The sequence below is a fragment of the Argentina silus genome (genome assembly GCF_951799395.1).
Source record: "Argentina silus genome assembly, chromosome: X".
Lineage (NCBI taxonomy): Eukaryota > Metazoa > Chordata > Actinopteri > Argentiniformes > Argentinidae > Argentina > Argentina silus.
Genome location: NC_139653.1, coordinates 32679089 through 32697087, shown reverse-complemented (window position 1 = coordinate 32697087; position 17999 = coordinate 32679089). Strand labels below are relative to the sequence as shown.

General features: G+C 41.3%; 1 protein-coding gene across 1 annotated transcript; it reads right to left on the bottom strand.

Annotated features, from left to right (window-relative positions):
* Window positions 1-8694: 8694 nt before the first annotated feature.
* On the bottom strand, window positions 8695-9822 carry LOC310822206 (putative nuclease HARBI1). Its single transcript, XM_083694557.1, has 3 exons — window positions 9472-9822; window positions 9059-9361; window positions 8695-8830 (listed from the first exon to the last, which is right to left on the bottom strand). Exons 1-3 carry the CDS (start codon window positions 9819-9821, stop codon window positions 8788-8790), a joined length of 696 nt encoding a protein of 231 aa, XP_083550683.1. The 5' UTR covers window position 9822; the 3' UTR covers window positions 8695-8787.
* Between the last annotated feature and the right edge of the window lie 8177 nt (window positions 9823-17999).

Genomic DNA, 17999 nt, shown 5'->3' with positions numbered 1-17999 from the left:
AAAGTAGGTGGAATAGAGATGATTTGCATCACCCATTTAAATATTAAACAACATCACTTTCTTGAATGTTAACCTTTTTAATTACTTTACCTGTGTAGTATATCTGTAACTATTCTAGTAACTATTCTTGTGTGATATTACACAAGTGAATTAAGGACAGTTCTGTGTTCCACTTAGGTAACAAGCCAAGCCCTTCAACAAAGTAATACAATATTGTTACTACAGTAATTACAGCATCACTACACAGGTAGAAGGACAACTTACTCTAAGGGGTTACAGTTTCTTTCTATTCCCCCCATGGTCATTTTGTGTTTAACATTGGCCATGCTTCTGTGTGATTGTAAAATGGATGACAGTAGTGATCCCTGTAAATAATCTGGCTGTCTTCTGTTTCACTACAGTGGGGCCAGGGGATGTATTATTTGCCAAAAGCCTAGTTTTACAGGTAGGGAATTGTTGATGACCCAGTGTAACAAGCCAAAGCACACACAGATTCCAGCTTTAACAAAGGTCTCCCACTATGGCAGTTTGTCATTTTATGAACAAAACAAACCCAGCTCTTTCTAACTTCCTAGAATTTAACTTTGGCGGGCTCAGATGCTGTCTTTTAGACACCAAGTTCTGTTCTGATGTGTGTTATTTGTTCAGAGCGATGGAGCATGGCATAGAGATAAAAATACAGCAAGTGGTATGAAACAACTGAATCGAGGCAATACTCGGAACCTGGAAACAAGGCAGAGGGCCATGCATGATATGTGTAATGCTTCCATAGGCAGTTCTGGAATCTCTAAAATGTAATGACATTTGATGATAATGACAATTATATATAATGACAATTAGAGCAACCTATACCTCTTACGGTGCACTGCTAAAGAAACAGAGCTGAAGTGAGACTATAAGATCATTGTTAAAATCTCACAAAGAAAACTTGTCCACCTCATCTCTGGCCTACTCGTCAGAGAGAGGATCAAACAGCTCAAAAAAGACAAACAAAATTCTAGAGTTGAGGCAATGAACTGGATCCTCCTGAACTTTTTGATGCCTAATAGAAAAAAATACAGTGGATGAAAGGGGAAGGTCAGAACAATAACTGATGAAAAAGAAACAGCAACACACACTACAAAGGAGAGGTCGGAGCAAATGTTGGAGATAGGCAAGGGGGATGTCGGGACAAAAATAGAGAGGATTTACAGAGCCATGGTGAAAGTGCTCTGCAGAGTGAAGGGTCTGCCAAATGACTGCATGGCCCTAATAATTCATATAGAATATGCTCAGAAAAAAATTGAGAGAGGAGCTCTTTATTAAACTATCCTGCCATTGAAAGGAATGTGGAGAAACCTAGCTAGCTGCGGCACATATCTTTGAAACAGAGACACCCTTGAACAGGGCTCATGACAGTACGCAAACACATATTCAGCCAACTCCATGTTTTGATTTTGTGCAATGCACAGGTTGTAAACATATGGCAGGGTCATTGTGAGGCAAATAGTTTAAGATGGAGACTTGCTGACAACTTCCCATCTCAAATGTTTAATACCTACTGTACTGTACTCCCCCTGAATCTCAATCAAGAGATGATGATGATATTGATGATGATGATACTGGGTTCTGAGATTAATTGGTTGATAACAAGGGCATCCAATGACAATATCCCAAGCAAGAAAAAATTCGGCACAGCATTGAATCGACTAAAATGGACTGAATATCCAGTGTGGATGGACCTACAGCAGATTGACCAGAACACTGTCTCTAGCCAAGAGATTAACAGAATCACACGTGAGTAAGACTAATGAACTGAAGGCACATTTGTCTTTGAAAGTTATAGTGCATTTTATTGATTCTCCAGTTTCTCAGGTGAATGTTTCAGCTGATTTCACAAGGCACCTCTGATAGAAAGTGGTAATACTGTAGCACACCTTGACTGGAGAAGCTGGTAAAACAGACAGATAACCTGCCAGGACAAAATAATTTATTTGTCAAATTGTCCCCAAATTGTTTTAAATACAAACACAAAAAGGCCACAGTTGTTGTACATACTGCAATGAAACATTTGAACAATATAATAAAGTTTAAGTAGTTACCTTGATGTTTATATTTGTTCATACCTACTTAATTGACTAATAATCGATTTCAATAAAGTCTCTTTATTACACAAGTGATGAGCAGTGTTGCAACCCTAAAAGACCAAGCTCAATATCACATAGTGTTCAGGCCCTCCAATCAGTCAAATAACTATAGTATTTGCAAAAATCAATACAGCAGGACACAAATCTCTCTCCACAGACCATTGGACCCCTTTTGAGTCACAGTGACCTCCTGGTTGGCTGCTATTCTATAATACTCAAAATATTACATGGGCCCCTATTATGGAGCTCACCTTGTATGATATTTCAGAGAAATACAACGACTGGATTACAGTAGGGCAGTGTTTAGAAGGTTCATACTGCCATTGCAACGGTGGTCTACCTCAATGCCACTGCTGCGTCTGATACGAGTTGTGAACATGTGTGAAGTGCTCCCCAAAGCCACCACAAGTGCTGTGAAGGATGTTTGAAAAGATCCATATGCATTTAAAAACTGAAGTCATTTTCTCTTCTCAATATCTCAGATTGGATCATCAATAGCCTTTAGTTGATGATGAATTTGTTCAGAGACAGGATTACCCCTCCCCCAAACCCGCTCGTAGATCACAGCATTTGAAACAGACTCCCTATGAAAAGAGAGATCATTTTGTTGATAGAAATTAGGCTACTAACCCGCCCCTCTCCTTTTTATTTGTTGCATAATGGACAGTGACTTCAGTAAATTCAAATCTCTGTAAATAATATAAGGTACAGTAGCCTGACAACATTGAGTTAAAACAATCAGATCCAATGATTTTTGACCGTCTGTAGGATGGGTTGTCGGAAGTTATACCTATATATTTAATTTGTATGACTCTTGGCTGTAGCCTAGTGCAAAATAGAATGCACCTTGAAATCAAACAAACATCCGATTGGCCCACTCCCACTGTCCTGTTAATCTCAAACTAACCCTCAAATACTTGTAATGCTTTCAAATAAAACGTTTTAAAAGAATGAAAGGCTACACTGTAAAATGTGCACTACTATTTTTGCACTCCTAGCCATGATAATGATTGTAATGACAGGGTCAGTTCATTATATTTTACACTTTATTAGGTACACCTGTTCAACTGCTCGGTAACGCAAATATCTAATCAGCCAATCACATGGCAGCAACTCAATGCATTTAGGCATGTAGACATAGTCAAGACGACCTGCTGAAGTTCAAACCGAGCATCAGAATGTAGGAGAAAGGTGATTTAAGTGACTTTGAATGTGGCATGGTTGTTGGTGCCAGACGGGCTGGTCTGAGTATTTCAGGATCTACTGGGATTTTCACGCACAACCATCTCTAGGGTTTGCAGAGAATGGTCCGAAAATATCCAGTGAGCGGTAGTTCACTGGGCAAAAATGCCTTGTTGATGCCAGAGGTCAGAGGAGAATGGCCAGACTGGTTCGAGATGATAGAAAGGCAACAGTAACTCAAATAACCATTCGTTACAACCAAAGTATGCAGAAGACCATCTCTGAATGCACAACACATCGAACCTTGAAGCAGATGGGCAACAAAAGGGGGTCCAACCCAGTATTAGGAAGGTGTACCTAATAAAGTGGCCAGTGAGTGTATATAGGCTACTGTAGCTCTAAGCTCCGCAAATAAAATATCACCAACTAAAAATGCTTCACTGTATTGGGTAACAATAGATACATTTTGAGGAAGGTACCCAGACATACATGTGGAGTTTGCTGTCAGGATAGCCTATAGTTGTTACTACAGCCTACAGATGGCAATGTTTGTAAATGCTGAAAGGGGTCTATAACACATTGTAAGCCTATCCATTAGAATTGCTCAACGATGCCCTCTGGTGGTTGTTTTGCTCAAGGTGAAATACCTCAAATAAAACATATCAAAAAGTAAACTTGACTCGCTACTGCCATGGCGGTATCGCCGCACTACCGTTGCCACCATGAACCTTTTAAACTCTGACCTACTGTATGTATTATGAAATAAATGCAAAATTAATTTGTGGTTGGGTCTTGTGTGAGGTATGAGGCCCCTGTTTTTTTTCTTCATATGAGTCATTAAACGATGCACCACTAAGCATGCACTCATCTCCACATGCTTGAACGGTTTCATGCTTTACTGAACACACTGTACATTGTTGTGGAACAAAGACAATTAGTCTCAATGAATAATTGTGTTTAACAAGGATACCTACAGTATCCATTGGTCACATTTGTTATGGTAAGCAAGGAATATGACCTACATCTAAACCAAAGACATAGAGAAAGCAGAGATATAAAACCAAGTCTATATTACTGTATGTGTATCCTTGAATTCACTTTCCCATATCTTATTTACAGTGCCCAGTGTAAGTAATGGGACAGTGAAGCATTTTCTCTTCTTTTGGCTCGACACTCTAAAAGTTTGGATTTTAAATCAAACAAGTACTATGAGGTTAAAGTAGATTCTCAACTTTTATTTTATGGTATTTGTGTACATATTGGTTTCACCATACAGAAATTACACTTTTTATGCATAGTCCTTTTATTTCAGGGTACCCAAAAGTAATGGTACAGATTTATCAAATGTCAAATTAATGTTTAGTATTTGGTCGACAATTCTTTGCATGCAGTAACTGTCTGTGACCCATTGACCCCACCAGACACTGGGTATCTTCTCTGGTGATGCTCTGCTAGGCCTGTACTGCAGCCGTCTTCAGTTATTGTTTTGAGGTATTTTTCCCTAAAATGTTGTCATCAGGAAATTAAATGCATGTTCAAATTAATTTAAATATAAATATTGACTTGGCCAGTCAAGACCTTTCCACTTTTTGGCCCTGAAAAACTGCCTAGTAGCTATAGCAGTATGTTTTGGGTTATTGTCCTATTGTATGATGAGGCTCCATTTAATTCATTTGGAGACATTTGCTTGCACTCGAGCAGACAAGATGTTTCTGTACACTTCAGAATACATTCTGTTGCTGCCGTCAATCATCAATCAAGCGAGTTTGAGTCGCAGCTACAGTGAGCCACAGTGTGCTTAATACATTGCAGCGGGGTATACCTCAATGCCACTACTGCAGCAGACACACGGCGTGAAGTTCTGCCGAAAGCCACCACAAGGTAGTCACAAGAGCTGTGAAGGATGTTTGAAAAGAGAATGATAGATTAGATAGATTGGCTAAATCAAGTTTTGGTTTAAATATCAGGTTATTTTAACCAAGCAATGGGACCAACTCCTATCTACTTTCATACCGTCATCAAGCATGCTCTCACAGCACAGAGAAATAGGGGAATGTTTTAGCGCAGTCTGACATGAATACACGCACGTCAGCTTTAATAATGTAATGTATTGATTACAGAATGAAGTAAGGAATTCAGACAGGAGTAAGGATTTGGGGTTTCAGTGGGATTAAGACTGGATAGAAAAGTAGCCTAGAGTTGTTATCATTAAAACCATCATAATGTCCACATTTTCAACAAGGGCAGCCTTCTCTCGTTCACACAATGTAACATCCTGAATTTCCCCCTGGGATAAATAAAGTTTCTATCTATCTATCTAATAATAATAATAATAATAATAATAATAATAATGATTTTTTTTCTATAGCGCTTTTTGAGGGATCATTTGAAGGATCAATTGCATGCTGGATTATTTGATGTGGTTTGAGAGTGTCCTAAAGTGAGTGGAGGCTGCAGTGAAGAAAGCCTGGTCCCCCCATGAAAACACTTTGAGCTTGTTGTAAGCGGAGCTCAAGCAAGCACACAGACATTTAATTCCCCCTTCCCCCCACCCATTTGTTAACAATGGCCAGGTGCGGCAGAGGTTGGCAATGACATTATGATAAATGTCTGCACAAAAAAAACATTTATTTTATTTGTTCCATGTTTTAACAAAAAAAGGGGTTCAGAAAGAGTGTGGGGGGTGTCAGATGTTCGCCTCCCCTCACAGCACTGCTCTTTAGTCCTGGAGAGATTGAGCTCCAAGGAGCTCTCCTCAATCCAGGAGGACAGGGTGGCCACATATTCTAAATATGTGGACAGGGACTGCTCGTCCCACATATGCTCTTCTCTCTCGAATCTGATCAAAGATTGGTGATACTGGTAGGGATCGGAGAGTACACCTCAGGTCCGAGTAGGCGAGCCTCCTGGCAATAGTAGTAGGAAGATTTGTTGGTGCTGCCCAAAGCCCCCATGCTGGTTGCAGATCGAAGATCAGTATCCATAAGATTGCAGAATATTTCACAGTTGGTTGTCATGTTTTATCCAGAGCTATTTACACACTGATAATTGTACATAAACAATTGAAACAAACAAAAACGTACAAACAACTGAGCCATAAGTCGCAAGTCTGTCTGGCAGAGTAGCGCCCCGCCCTTTGTGCTTTGACCTCTGAACCTATAAGAGGTTATCCAGGACAGTTTGTTATGTTTTCCTTGTTTATTCTGACAGAATACACTTGCTCATCAGTGACATGGATTGTTTTAATTCGGCATGACTCATAATTGTTTCCAGTATCTAAAGAATCTCAAGCAGGAATACACATCATTATCTACATTTTCATCCTGCCATCCTTATTCCACTCTGTGGCATTTCTGTCTGCTTACGATTACTGAGCATAATCACTTGGTACACAGCAGATCAAAGTAATCTCCCTGGAGCCTCTGATAAAAGAAATACATCCTTCCCAGCTAATTATTGATAGGTTAAAAGTCAAAATACACACTGTCTACGGTATGCTGTTTTGTTGTTCTCTTCAGATCAGTCTTTGTCGAGGAAGCATATTCATCACTCTAATCCTTCTTTGGTAACACTTTTTATTAAGGTACCCTTTGTAAAGGGTTTATAAATGGTTTATAATTAGTTAATAAATACTTCATAACCAGTTAATTATTAAATTGTAAAATATTTAATGGAGCATAGCGTTAGTTCAGGCAAGGCACTCTAAGTCAAATGGCGCAGCTGTCCGTCAGGTCACCACATTGTCACCACGCTGTTCAAGGGACAGAGGCTTTTACGCTTCCTCCACAGCTTGCAACAGTTGTGACATGGTTGCTACGAGAGTAAGTTGTGTGGTTGACTGCAGTGTTTGGGGTTTGATAGGTTATGCGCTCTGATTGTCAACGTCTTAGCGTCGGTCAGTCTCATCATTTCTGATCTTTCTAAGCTGAGTTTTTCATGGAGTACATGGATTCTGGTGTTCTGATTACCGACCAGCTTGGCCCTGGCAAAGTGGTGTGCTGCCCCAGCTGCACCTGGAGTGCCAACAGTGCTACTCGTTCATTATGAAAGACCTGGGCCCGTATCCTTAAAGATTCTGAGAATCCTCTCAGAGAGCTCCTAACTTAACCTAAAAATTCCTTGCCAGGAGTTTTAGCTTAGAAGTGATTCCAGAACATTTTCAGTGAACTCTGAGCCAGGAATGGATGAAAAATCCTATCTTAGTGAGGGGGTGTGGTTGACCCCGTTGCTAGGTATGAGTCATCATTTCAAAAGCCGTGATTGGTTGATCCTACAAGTTTGATGAAAATGAACTTTTGGTGATAATGAGCAAAGGATGTACCCTCAAATCAATAAACATAATTATACACTCTAATCTTATGCAGACTATAATTGTAAATAATATTTCACATTCAAGAAAATATCTGGAAAATTAATAGTAAGCTGTAGGGGTTATAGCCTAACATTAGAATCTAAAATATGTGAAAACTTAAGCTCATTACACCCTGTTCAAATAATGATTTGTGTCTCATTTGCTCATATTAATATCCTAGCTGGCATATTTTGTACTTTCACTTCCATATGGACCCCATTGAAAACAAGATGGCCTATCTCAAGGGGCTGTCCTTAATGAAGTAGAAATTGCAACGTTACAACTCAGTGTGAACTTAACGAGGGTAACACAGCTCAGCTTTTAACAATGTCTGTGATTGCTGGCTGGTCTATTTATGAAGGCTTGTTAACAAATATCCTACAAACACAGAAAATGGAGAAAAAAAGGAATCGCAAGCCGAACTGGACTGAGGAGCAAGGTTTGTTGCTGGCCCAGTTGGTGAACGAACATAAAGGTATGTTACGAGGAAAATTTGGCCCAACTGTCACTAGCCAAGGCAAGAGGCGCGCCTGGGACACAATATCCCAAACAATCAATGCCTCTTTTCCACTGGTGGTGCGGACAGGCGACGATTGTGAGAAAAGGTGGTATGTGCTGCAGTCCAAGGCAAAATATGAGATTGCAGCACACAAGCGGGAATCCTCACTCACAGGTGAGCAAAATACTATGGCCTACCACATAATCTGGCAACTTGCTCCTGCTGGCAAAGTTAATTTACATGCCTAAGTACTGTGTTCATTGACTGTTTCTTTCTAGGGGGTGGACCACCTGCAAAGCGGCTGTCCCAGGTGGCCGACACTGTCTTTCAAGTCCTGGGACACTCTGAGGTCAGTGTCACCGGGCTGCCAACAGGCATTGACACGTCAATGATGCAGGCCCTTGAAATGCAGCAAAGGTAGGACACAGGGTTATTCATATCAACAGTGTTTATTCATTGCAGAAGCCATTTCATGTGTTATCCATGCTCATTGTATTAAATTAATTTAATCAAAACAATAATTAAACTAGGCCTATGTATTTCTGTAGCATGGAGCCATCACAAGAACCGGGCCCATCAAGTTTGCCGCCTGAACCATCTGCAGCTGCTACTCAGGATAGCCCGGCGGATCAAACACCATTCCCATCCGCAGCACCTGCTCCGTCAGCATCCCTGCTGGAGAGAAGATTGCAACTCACAATTGATGTGTTTGAACAACAAAAAAAAGTCCTTTCCCTTCAGGAGGAGTACTACCGCCTTAAAATTGAACACCTAAAAAATAAACCATTTAGAGATTGTGTTCTGTGTCTTGCATTTAACAATTGCAGGTGATGTGCAGTAAAACTGTGGTAGTTCTTAATACCATCACAAGTTCTCAAATGACATGGGGCTACAGCTTGCCTGAAATGTAAATTTGTGAAGTTTGCCCTGTAAGGCAGTCCACTCTGGGCTAGGTTCCCCTGTGGAATGTGAATATCTTCTTCACCACCATCCTCATCGTTGTCTCCATCCTCATCCTCATCGCCATCCTCCAGAGGTTCTGCAATCTGTCTAACCTTGCAAATATTGTGTAATATTGCACAGGCTATGATGACTTTGCTGACTTTTTCAGGCCTCAGCCGCACCTCTCCGTGGAGAACATGAAAGCGCCTCTTAAGCTGGCCTATGCCACGCTCCACCACCGCTCTTGTTGTCTTGTGGGCCCTACAATAGAATACAGACCTTTAATTATTTGATGGAAATATTGCACTACTTGGATGCTCTAACATATTGCTTGCATTTCATTTCCATGATTTTTGTATTGTTTGGCTTACCTGTTATAGTTTAGTTGGGGCCCTTGGCGTGGCTGGAGGTAAGGTGTAAGGAGCCATGGTTTGCATGGATAGCCACTGTCCCCTAACAAGTGGCAATTAGCTGGCACATAGCGTCTCTCAAAAAGCTGTCTGATGCCACTCTCGGAGAGCATTCTCGCATCATGTGTGGAGCCTGGCCATTTAGCCACAATGTCCAAAATCTTCCAGGCCGCATTGAACACTATTTGCACATTGATGCTGTGGAAATTCTTCCTGTTAACAAAGACAGCCTCGTCCTCTGATGGCGCAATTATTCTCACATGTGTTCCATCAATTACACCCACAACGCCAGGGAATCCTGCAATGTCCATAAATGCCCTTTTATGTGTGTGTAAAGTGCGGGCATCCAGCAGGAATGAAACAAATTGTGTCACAATATTAGGTTGTGACAAAGCTGTCAGTGTTTGGGTGATGACTCTGCTGACGGAGGATTGGGACAGACCGAAGTCATCACTGCTGCATTGTTGCATTTTCCCTGTTGCCAAATACCTCAGGGTTGTGATTACTTTCTTCTCCGGTGTAATAGCGTTGTGGCGTCGAGTTGGTGAAGTAATTGCATCTCTAAGGAGATCCACCACAAACATGATTCCTGCACGATCCAATCTGTAGCGTCTCAATAATTCCCTGTCATCCAGTGTTTGCAGGACATCTCTCCTGACTCCTCTGTTGGCCATTTTGTGCAGCTGCTTAGGGTAACTCCTAAGCCACTAAAAGTCCTCTTCCCTGCTCTTAGCAGATCTCGCCTTAGGAGCCCTTTTAAGCGCTAGGACTCTTGAGGAATAGCTTTTATATTAACTGGGATTTTCGTGTCACTTTTAGGGGAAATTCTAAGAAAACGTCATGCCTCTGAGAATTTTCTTAGAATTTGGCCGCTAGGAGCCACTTTTTGCACAAAAATTCTTTAGAGATACGGGCCCTGGGCTTGTAGCTCTGCCACATCAAGGATGCCAGGGTAGGATGGTCTCCCACTTAGACGCCTTGGTGAATGTAAACAACAGTACTTCTGCATCCTTCTTCGTTTCCGACCAATCCATGGCTGTGTTTGGTGGGAGTCCTGTGTTCGTATGATGTCACACCTTGTAGGACCCTGGGAACTGCAGTCCTAGCCGCTGCCAGCAGGGCTTCTCTCCTGACGCAAGTGGTGTGATCAGGTAATTTAAACATCTTAATCTCCAATCAGTGTTTCTGAATGTCTAAAGCTCCGACCTAATATCCTAATTCTTGTTATTATCTTCTCTTGCAGCTTACGTTTTCTGCCAAATGTTACACATGTCTGTAAGGGTCTAAAGCCTGTTTAGGTGTACTAGTGGAGGAGTTTACATTGTGAGATGGTCTATGATGAGATACCTTCAAGTAAGATCAATAAGCTCTGGTGAGCATTAAATTAAATATGGCTATTATTTATAAAACAAGAGCAAGTTTAAACTTTTTGAACTTGCATGAAAACAATACAAAATTATATATAGAGCATGTTTAAAAGAAACATAACACCACTTTTTGGATTGAGTCATTTTTCAAAAACAAAGCATGGTCTTACTGCAAAAGCTCTAATAAACATATATAACACTCATAAAAAGAAAGCATGTTTGAGAGAAAGATTGGAAAACAATAAGTCTCTGGCAGCCACTGGTGGCCCGTGGAGGAAGCAGTAGGATCAAAGAGGATTCCTCACACAGAATTCTTTGAAAAAATGACCATGATGTATTTTGAATGATTGATATAGAGCTGTTAGTTTTTCCTGTCATTTTGAAAAGTCTGAGAAATGCTCATGATGTATTCTGTTGTTTTCAGAACATTTCAACTTTTCTGTGTTTTCAATGTTGTAGTTGACTTTCAACACCTTCTCCTCCAAAACTGCTTTGCAGATCTGCATGAAATTTGGTGTATATGATCTATGGGCAAAGGTCTTTAGAAGTAAAATATTTCATTAGATTATCTAAAACAACATGGCCATTATAAGCCAAAAACTCAGCATCTGTGCCAAATTTCACAAATCGAAGTCAATCAAGATATATAAATATGTGTTTGTTATTGTGCCACCATGGGACAGTTCCAAATATGACTGCATATCGTAGGTCATGAGAGGGTTAGACATATGTTTGCCAAATATGGTAGTGATACACCCCACCAGGTCTGATAATAATAATAATAATAATAATAATAATAGACAACTTCTCTGCTAAGACCCCTAATAATAGGCAACACCAACAATAACAATAGGGTTCTGCACGGCTTTGCTCCGCTGCTTAAACCCATAATTATTTCCAGATATTTAATATGTGCCTTATGGCCAAGTCTATTTGATCTGGACAGAAGGTTTTCCTTCTCTGAGCATGTATACAGTGTGGATTCGAATTAGGGTTCTAAGCAGAGAAGCTAACAATGTTTTTTTAATTTTGAGAATGATCTCCTCTGCAACCGCTTTTAGCCAAGCAGCATCAACAACAACATGGCTGCTCAAAACCAATGAACTTTGATAAGGGTGTGTAGTATTATTTATAGGCTTAGAGATCAGACATGGTGGTGTGCATCACTACCAAACTTGACACTTTTTACATTCATTTTTACAAATGTTGCATACATGATGGCTGTGTGTCAATTGGGATGGATGCTGTCTTTTAAGGCAGTATTTGAAAGCAGCAACTTAAAATCTGCATTTTTAGGCATGTCCTATTCAAAAGGTACCTTAAAATGATATTGAAGGCACCATACCATGCATCCTTTGCCAGGTACGATATCCCATAACTCCCATGTGAAATGCCAATGTTCTATAAAAAGTTAGTTTTAGTTAATCTAATGAAACATTTTACATGGAAAATCCATAGTATGTTTATACCAAATGTCATGCAGATCTGCAAAGTGGCTTTGGAGGATAAGATGTTTAAAGTCTGCTACAACATTGAAAACACAACAGAATACATCATGAGTGTTTCTCTGACTTAAAAAATAACAGGAAATGCGAACAAAACTCGGTCACTCGAAACACATCATGGTAATTTTTTCCAAGTTCTGTTGGTATCCTGTGAAATATGGGGGGCGATACTGTGCCATAGCTTTGACCCCAGGCATGGCTACTCACAGTTATATAAATAGCTGCACCTGATATTGCACATATTAATTCATTTGGAACTGATGCTTCCTCAAAATATTTCCTAGAACTAATCACTTCTAATCACTGTGATTGCACTGAGCAGAAAATTAATGTAATTCTCTTTTAAAGCAGCTGCCAGTTATTTAAGGACTGATTCTACTCTCTCTAGGCCATGGTTGATTAAAATGGTAAGGGAAGAGGGTGTATATTAGGATTTGCAGTAAGCAATTCAGGTCAACTTATTTAACCACTTTTACAATAGTTGATTGTTTCACAATGTTAACCTTATCAAAGAACAGTTCTGATATGAATTAAGTGAAAAGATGGCAGAAATAATGAGATTGAACTATTGACAGTGTCACAACCACCACACTAGTTAGAAGATCATAGAGCAAGTAGAACAAGTTACAGTATATCCTGTATTTGTCTTAATTAAAATAAAATCTTATTGTGGGCAGGTGAAACAATGCCCTGATTTGATTTATTTCATGGTAGCCCTCGGACTTCCTTGAAAGCCTGGTTGTCCCACACAAGTCAAAATGACATATAATCCTAATAAATGTAATATAAATATGACAGTGACTGTAGACATACAAGGGGTCTCCGTTGTTTGGCCTAGCCATTGGCAGCTTCACTAGCTTAGCTGGCTAATCGCGATACAGCAACTTTCTATCAGCCCGGACCTAACTGGCACAGCCCACAGTCCTATGCTGGAAGCCAGACAGAGCACAATGCAGGCATTGTCAGGGCTCACAGCCCTGGGCTTGTCATTTTGTTGGCTACAGCAGAGGAAGCAAAAATCCATTCCCCCTACACCATTCCCCCCAAAAAAACACATTTTCCTATGTCTTGGAGGCAGACTTTACATTATTTCAATCATCTTGTGGAGAAATGTGTCAAACAAGGAGGCCTTCAAGCACATTATGCTTTGATTGACACCCTGAATGTATAGATTCCCAGACCAAATTATTATTGCATGGGATCTACAGAAAGAGCATGCAGGCAAACCAGTGTTTAGCCTAAGACTGAAGTGATTATGGTACAAAGATTATTTTTTTTACAGATAGATAACAACTCCTACATATTGTCATATTTCACTTTCGTAGTTATGTTAATCATGCCATTCAATCATTCACTCCAACTTGATGGGTGTTACATAAATTGCCTCTTATCAGAGCACTGGCACGCAGTGGCACACAGTGGACCGAGTTCATGATAGCCTATTGGGAAAAAGTCTGTTCTCTAAAATGTCAGCTACATTCAGTCTGTACCGCACTACTTGCTAAAAATGGCTATTTTTTAATCACTCCAGTCTAATTGGGTTTGGGTCTTGTTGTTAACATGTCCGTTTAGGTTTGGGTCTCTTTATTTAAAAACTGATTTTTTTTTTATTTATTGAAAAAATACCCTGACAGGTGGTAGGCCAAGGAAGACTTCCACAGCAGATGACCAAAGATTGCTCAGGAGGTAGGCGTGAATGTGTCAGAGACTACCATCTGCAGAATACGTCACGAGTCAAACTACAGACACTTCACTACAAGGATGCAAACCACTAGTTATCCTCAAAAAGGATGGCCAGGTTACAAGTAGATAAAAAGCCTGTAGAGGTCTGAAAAAGGATATGGTGGACAGATAAGATTCATATTATCATGGACCAGAGTGATTGCAAGAGGAACGTTTTGGAAAAAAGAAGAAAAAAAGATCTGCCTAAGATTTACAGCATACCACTTCATCTGTGAAACATGGTGCAAGGGTCGTTAGGTTTGGGCATGTATAGCTGCCACTAGAACTTGCTAACTTGTCTTAATTGATGATTGTAACTGCTGACGGAAGCAGCATAATGTATTCTCAAGTCTGTACAAACATCTTGTCTGCTCGAGTGCAAGCAAATGGCTCCAAATTGGATGGCACGAAATCTCAGGTAATACAGATATATACGACGGTGAAGGCTCAGGATTGAACACAGGGTAACAATTGAGCCAGGCTGATATGCTGATCAGATAACTCAACACAGGTGTAGCCAAATAACTACATAAGGGGGCTGAAGCCTGACTGTGGCTTGGGCTGGAAGCTGGTCTGGAGGACAGAAGGAGACGTGGAGGGACAGATGAATCGAGCAGGGAGGGTGCCACAGAAGCACTGCTCCACAGCACAGACCCATCATCGATGGCGGGGAAGAGACACAGCCCTCCTCTCACCGAAGACCCCACCAAGGCCAGAACACTCGGGGAGAACTCGGGACAACTCTGGAGGGTCTGGAGACTGGAGGATCTGAGAATAGGGTGCAGGGAAGAGGCAAGTAGCATGACCGGTGGGGCCCCATCCTATAACAACGCCGAGGGACCAGCCGGTTCCTGGCCACGTGAGGCCGAGAACCACCGGAATCTCAGGAGAGTGGATGAGGTGGAGCTTGATGGTCTTTTGGTGCTGGCCTCCCACACATAGACAGAGGGGGATGGTGAGGTGGCGAACCTGTCTGGAACCCAGAGGTCTATCGTGAAGGGCAGTAACGGTGACAGGATGGTCGAGACTAGCCAGGGGGATCTTGAGGCGTTTGGCCAAGCCAATGTCCAGAAAGTTGCCAGCCACTAGGGGGCCTAGGAATGCCTTGAGAGGATGGAGATGGTTCTCCCAGGAGATGGAGGCTGGCAACAGGACACTAAACCTGGCAAACTAGGGAGAGATGATAGCTGCTGTACTGATAGGACTCGCCACAGGTCCCCCCATCCTGGGTGGGTCCAGACTTCCCGACAGTTCAGGACAGGAAGAGCGAAAGTGGTCTGGTTCTCCACAGTAGAGGCAACGTCTCTCCCTCATCCTAAAATCCCGTTCTTGTTGAGTGAGTCGGGTTCTCCCCAACTGCATCAGTTTCTCGACCGTAGACCGAGGGAGACTCGAGAAGACACATTGGTGCTCAGGTGATGACAGAGCAGGAGCAATACGGGACTCGGGGAATGAGGAAGCTGTAGAATAATGTATGGGATTATCCAAATGTATGGACATCTCCACAAAGGCATCAAAATCATAAACAATCTCTTGGGTAGCCAGGTAATCCCTAATCTCCTCAGTAAACCTGTGGCGAAAAGAGGTGATAAGGGCCTCAGGGTTTTCCTTGAATAATATCTTTTTGTTTTGCTCATGGTTCCTATATCAATTAAGTGGAGTAATCTGGAATACACTGAGTCCACTGCCTTGATTCTAAATATTTTCTCTCACTCACAGGTTCATCATCCCATCATTGTGCTGCTCAGAATACCCATTCAAAGGCCCTGTAGTGGTGGTAAGTACTGTTTTTGTCAGTGTTTCTTTTATGCTTATGTTTTTTTTTTATGAAATTGGTCTTGCTCTTAATGGTCAGTTTTTTTTACTTCTGATGTTCTTGATCTCTGTTACAGTGTTCGGTGGCGTGAATATGGAAGTGTAAGAAGTGCGCAGAAACACTGTCAAGTAGGTCCAAGCTTTTGCATCATATACAAGCTAAAGCTTCCGCATTATTGGAGTAGTATCCACTATCCATGTACATACTTGAACTGTTCATGCACATTTAAGATGTAGAATGCCTTAATTGTCCACCAAAGTAAAATCCGTTCCACAGAGGTCACTCAAAATCACACAGAAGCAGCAATATTCTGTTGCCATCTCTGTGTTTATGATTTGGCATCAGAGAGGGATTATTTTGTTCACAAAAACACACACCTCAATGAGACTGCCAGTTGTATGTTCTTAGCCTGACACTTTCACACAAACATTTATGGTACCTTCAAAAACCAAAAACATTGCCAGCACACACTGGTAGATTTTAAACCTGGAGTAGTTACAACTACTAGAATATTGTCACCATCAGTGAATGAATTTGTGGACAATAGTCAGGAGGAGTGTGTAGATGATACAGATGCTGGCACTTCCTCAGATAGGCATTCTCCAACTAAGGACTTACAAAGAGTCATAGAGCAAAGATTTGCAGCTGCTCTACTGAAATTTCGGCATTTGGTCCATGTGCCAAGCACAGCTATTAATGAGTTTTTAAAGCAACTCTATTTGATTTGTTCTGCACCTATTCCATTATCTAGTGACTTTGTGAGTGACATCTTTCATCAACATAACCTCCAAGTCAATGAATGGATTATTAGAGAAAGTGCTAATGCAGTTTGTTCTGGTAATCCTGTGCAAAAGTCCATAGAAAGAGGTGGCCCTCTCATCAGCGTAAGCATTATTACAAGGAGAACTTCAGTGTTGTGTAGCCAATTGAATACATACTCAAAGCTAAAAAGAAACACACCTTCCAGTATGTCCCAATATTTAAGTCATTACACAAATAGAAGGGATATCTTTGATAAAGTTGTTGAGAGTCATACAGGATAGCAGGACACAGATATTGGACTATCATATCAGTACAAGTCCCCAAGGGATGGTTCATATTTTATGAAGAACAATTTCCTCTCTGCAGAAGAGCTAAGGATACTCCTAAGTCTTTATGTGGATGACTTTGAAACCTGTAACCCCCTTGGTACCTCTCGGAAGAAACACAAGCTTTGTGCTGTTTTTTTTTACACAGGTGTTAGCTAACTTGCCTCCTGGGTCTCACTCATCATTATCATCCCTATATTTAGCAGTTTTATGCAAGAGTGATGATGTTAAAACCTATGGTTATGATAAAGTCGTTTTACCTCTTCTACAAGATCATAAAACTCTGGAGAAGCATGGTGTTTATGTCCCACTACTGTTATGGATGGGGGTCACACTCCCCAGTGTGGTCCCTAGATGTCTTCCTCTGGCCGTCCACTGTGCCACCTCAATCACAGACTTATTACCTGCACCTGTGTGTTATTGTCACTGATGATTTATGTACCCTTACTTCCCCTCACTTCTCGCTGAGTCTTCACTGTGTTTTCATTATTTGTTGGTCGATACGAGAATGTAAACTAATTGAATATACGAGTACTGTTTTTGGAGACTTTGTTCTCCCCCTTTGTTTTTGAGCTTAAGTCTGTGTTTTTATCCTGTTTTGTCTGCACTTCATTAAGTAAAGATCTTTTTGTTTGGTACCGCTACCTACTCGTCTGCCTCCCTTTACCTGTGCCGCACCTGGGTCCGCTTACTATACCAAAACGTTACAGAAGACTCAACCACCATGGACCCAGCGGAGGCAGATCAATGCCATCTCGCTCTAGCGACGTAAGCCACCGTTTTCACTCGTCACGAGCAGAACCTGCAGATGATGGTCGATAACCTGCGCCATCAGACCTCTGCAGTTAAACACCTGTTGGTTGCATGGCAACCCCCAGCCCAGGGGGGTGGTGGGGCAGAAACTCCCGCAGCGGCTCCTTTGTCCCCTCCAGTGGTACAACATGAGCCTTGACTTCCGCCTCCCAAGCACTATGATGGGTGACCAGAGGGG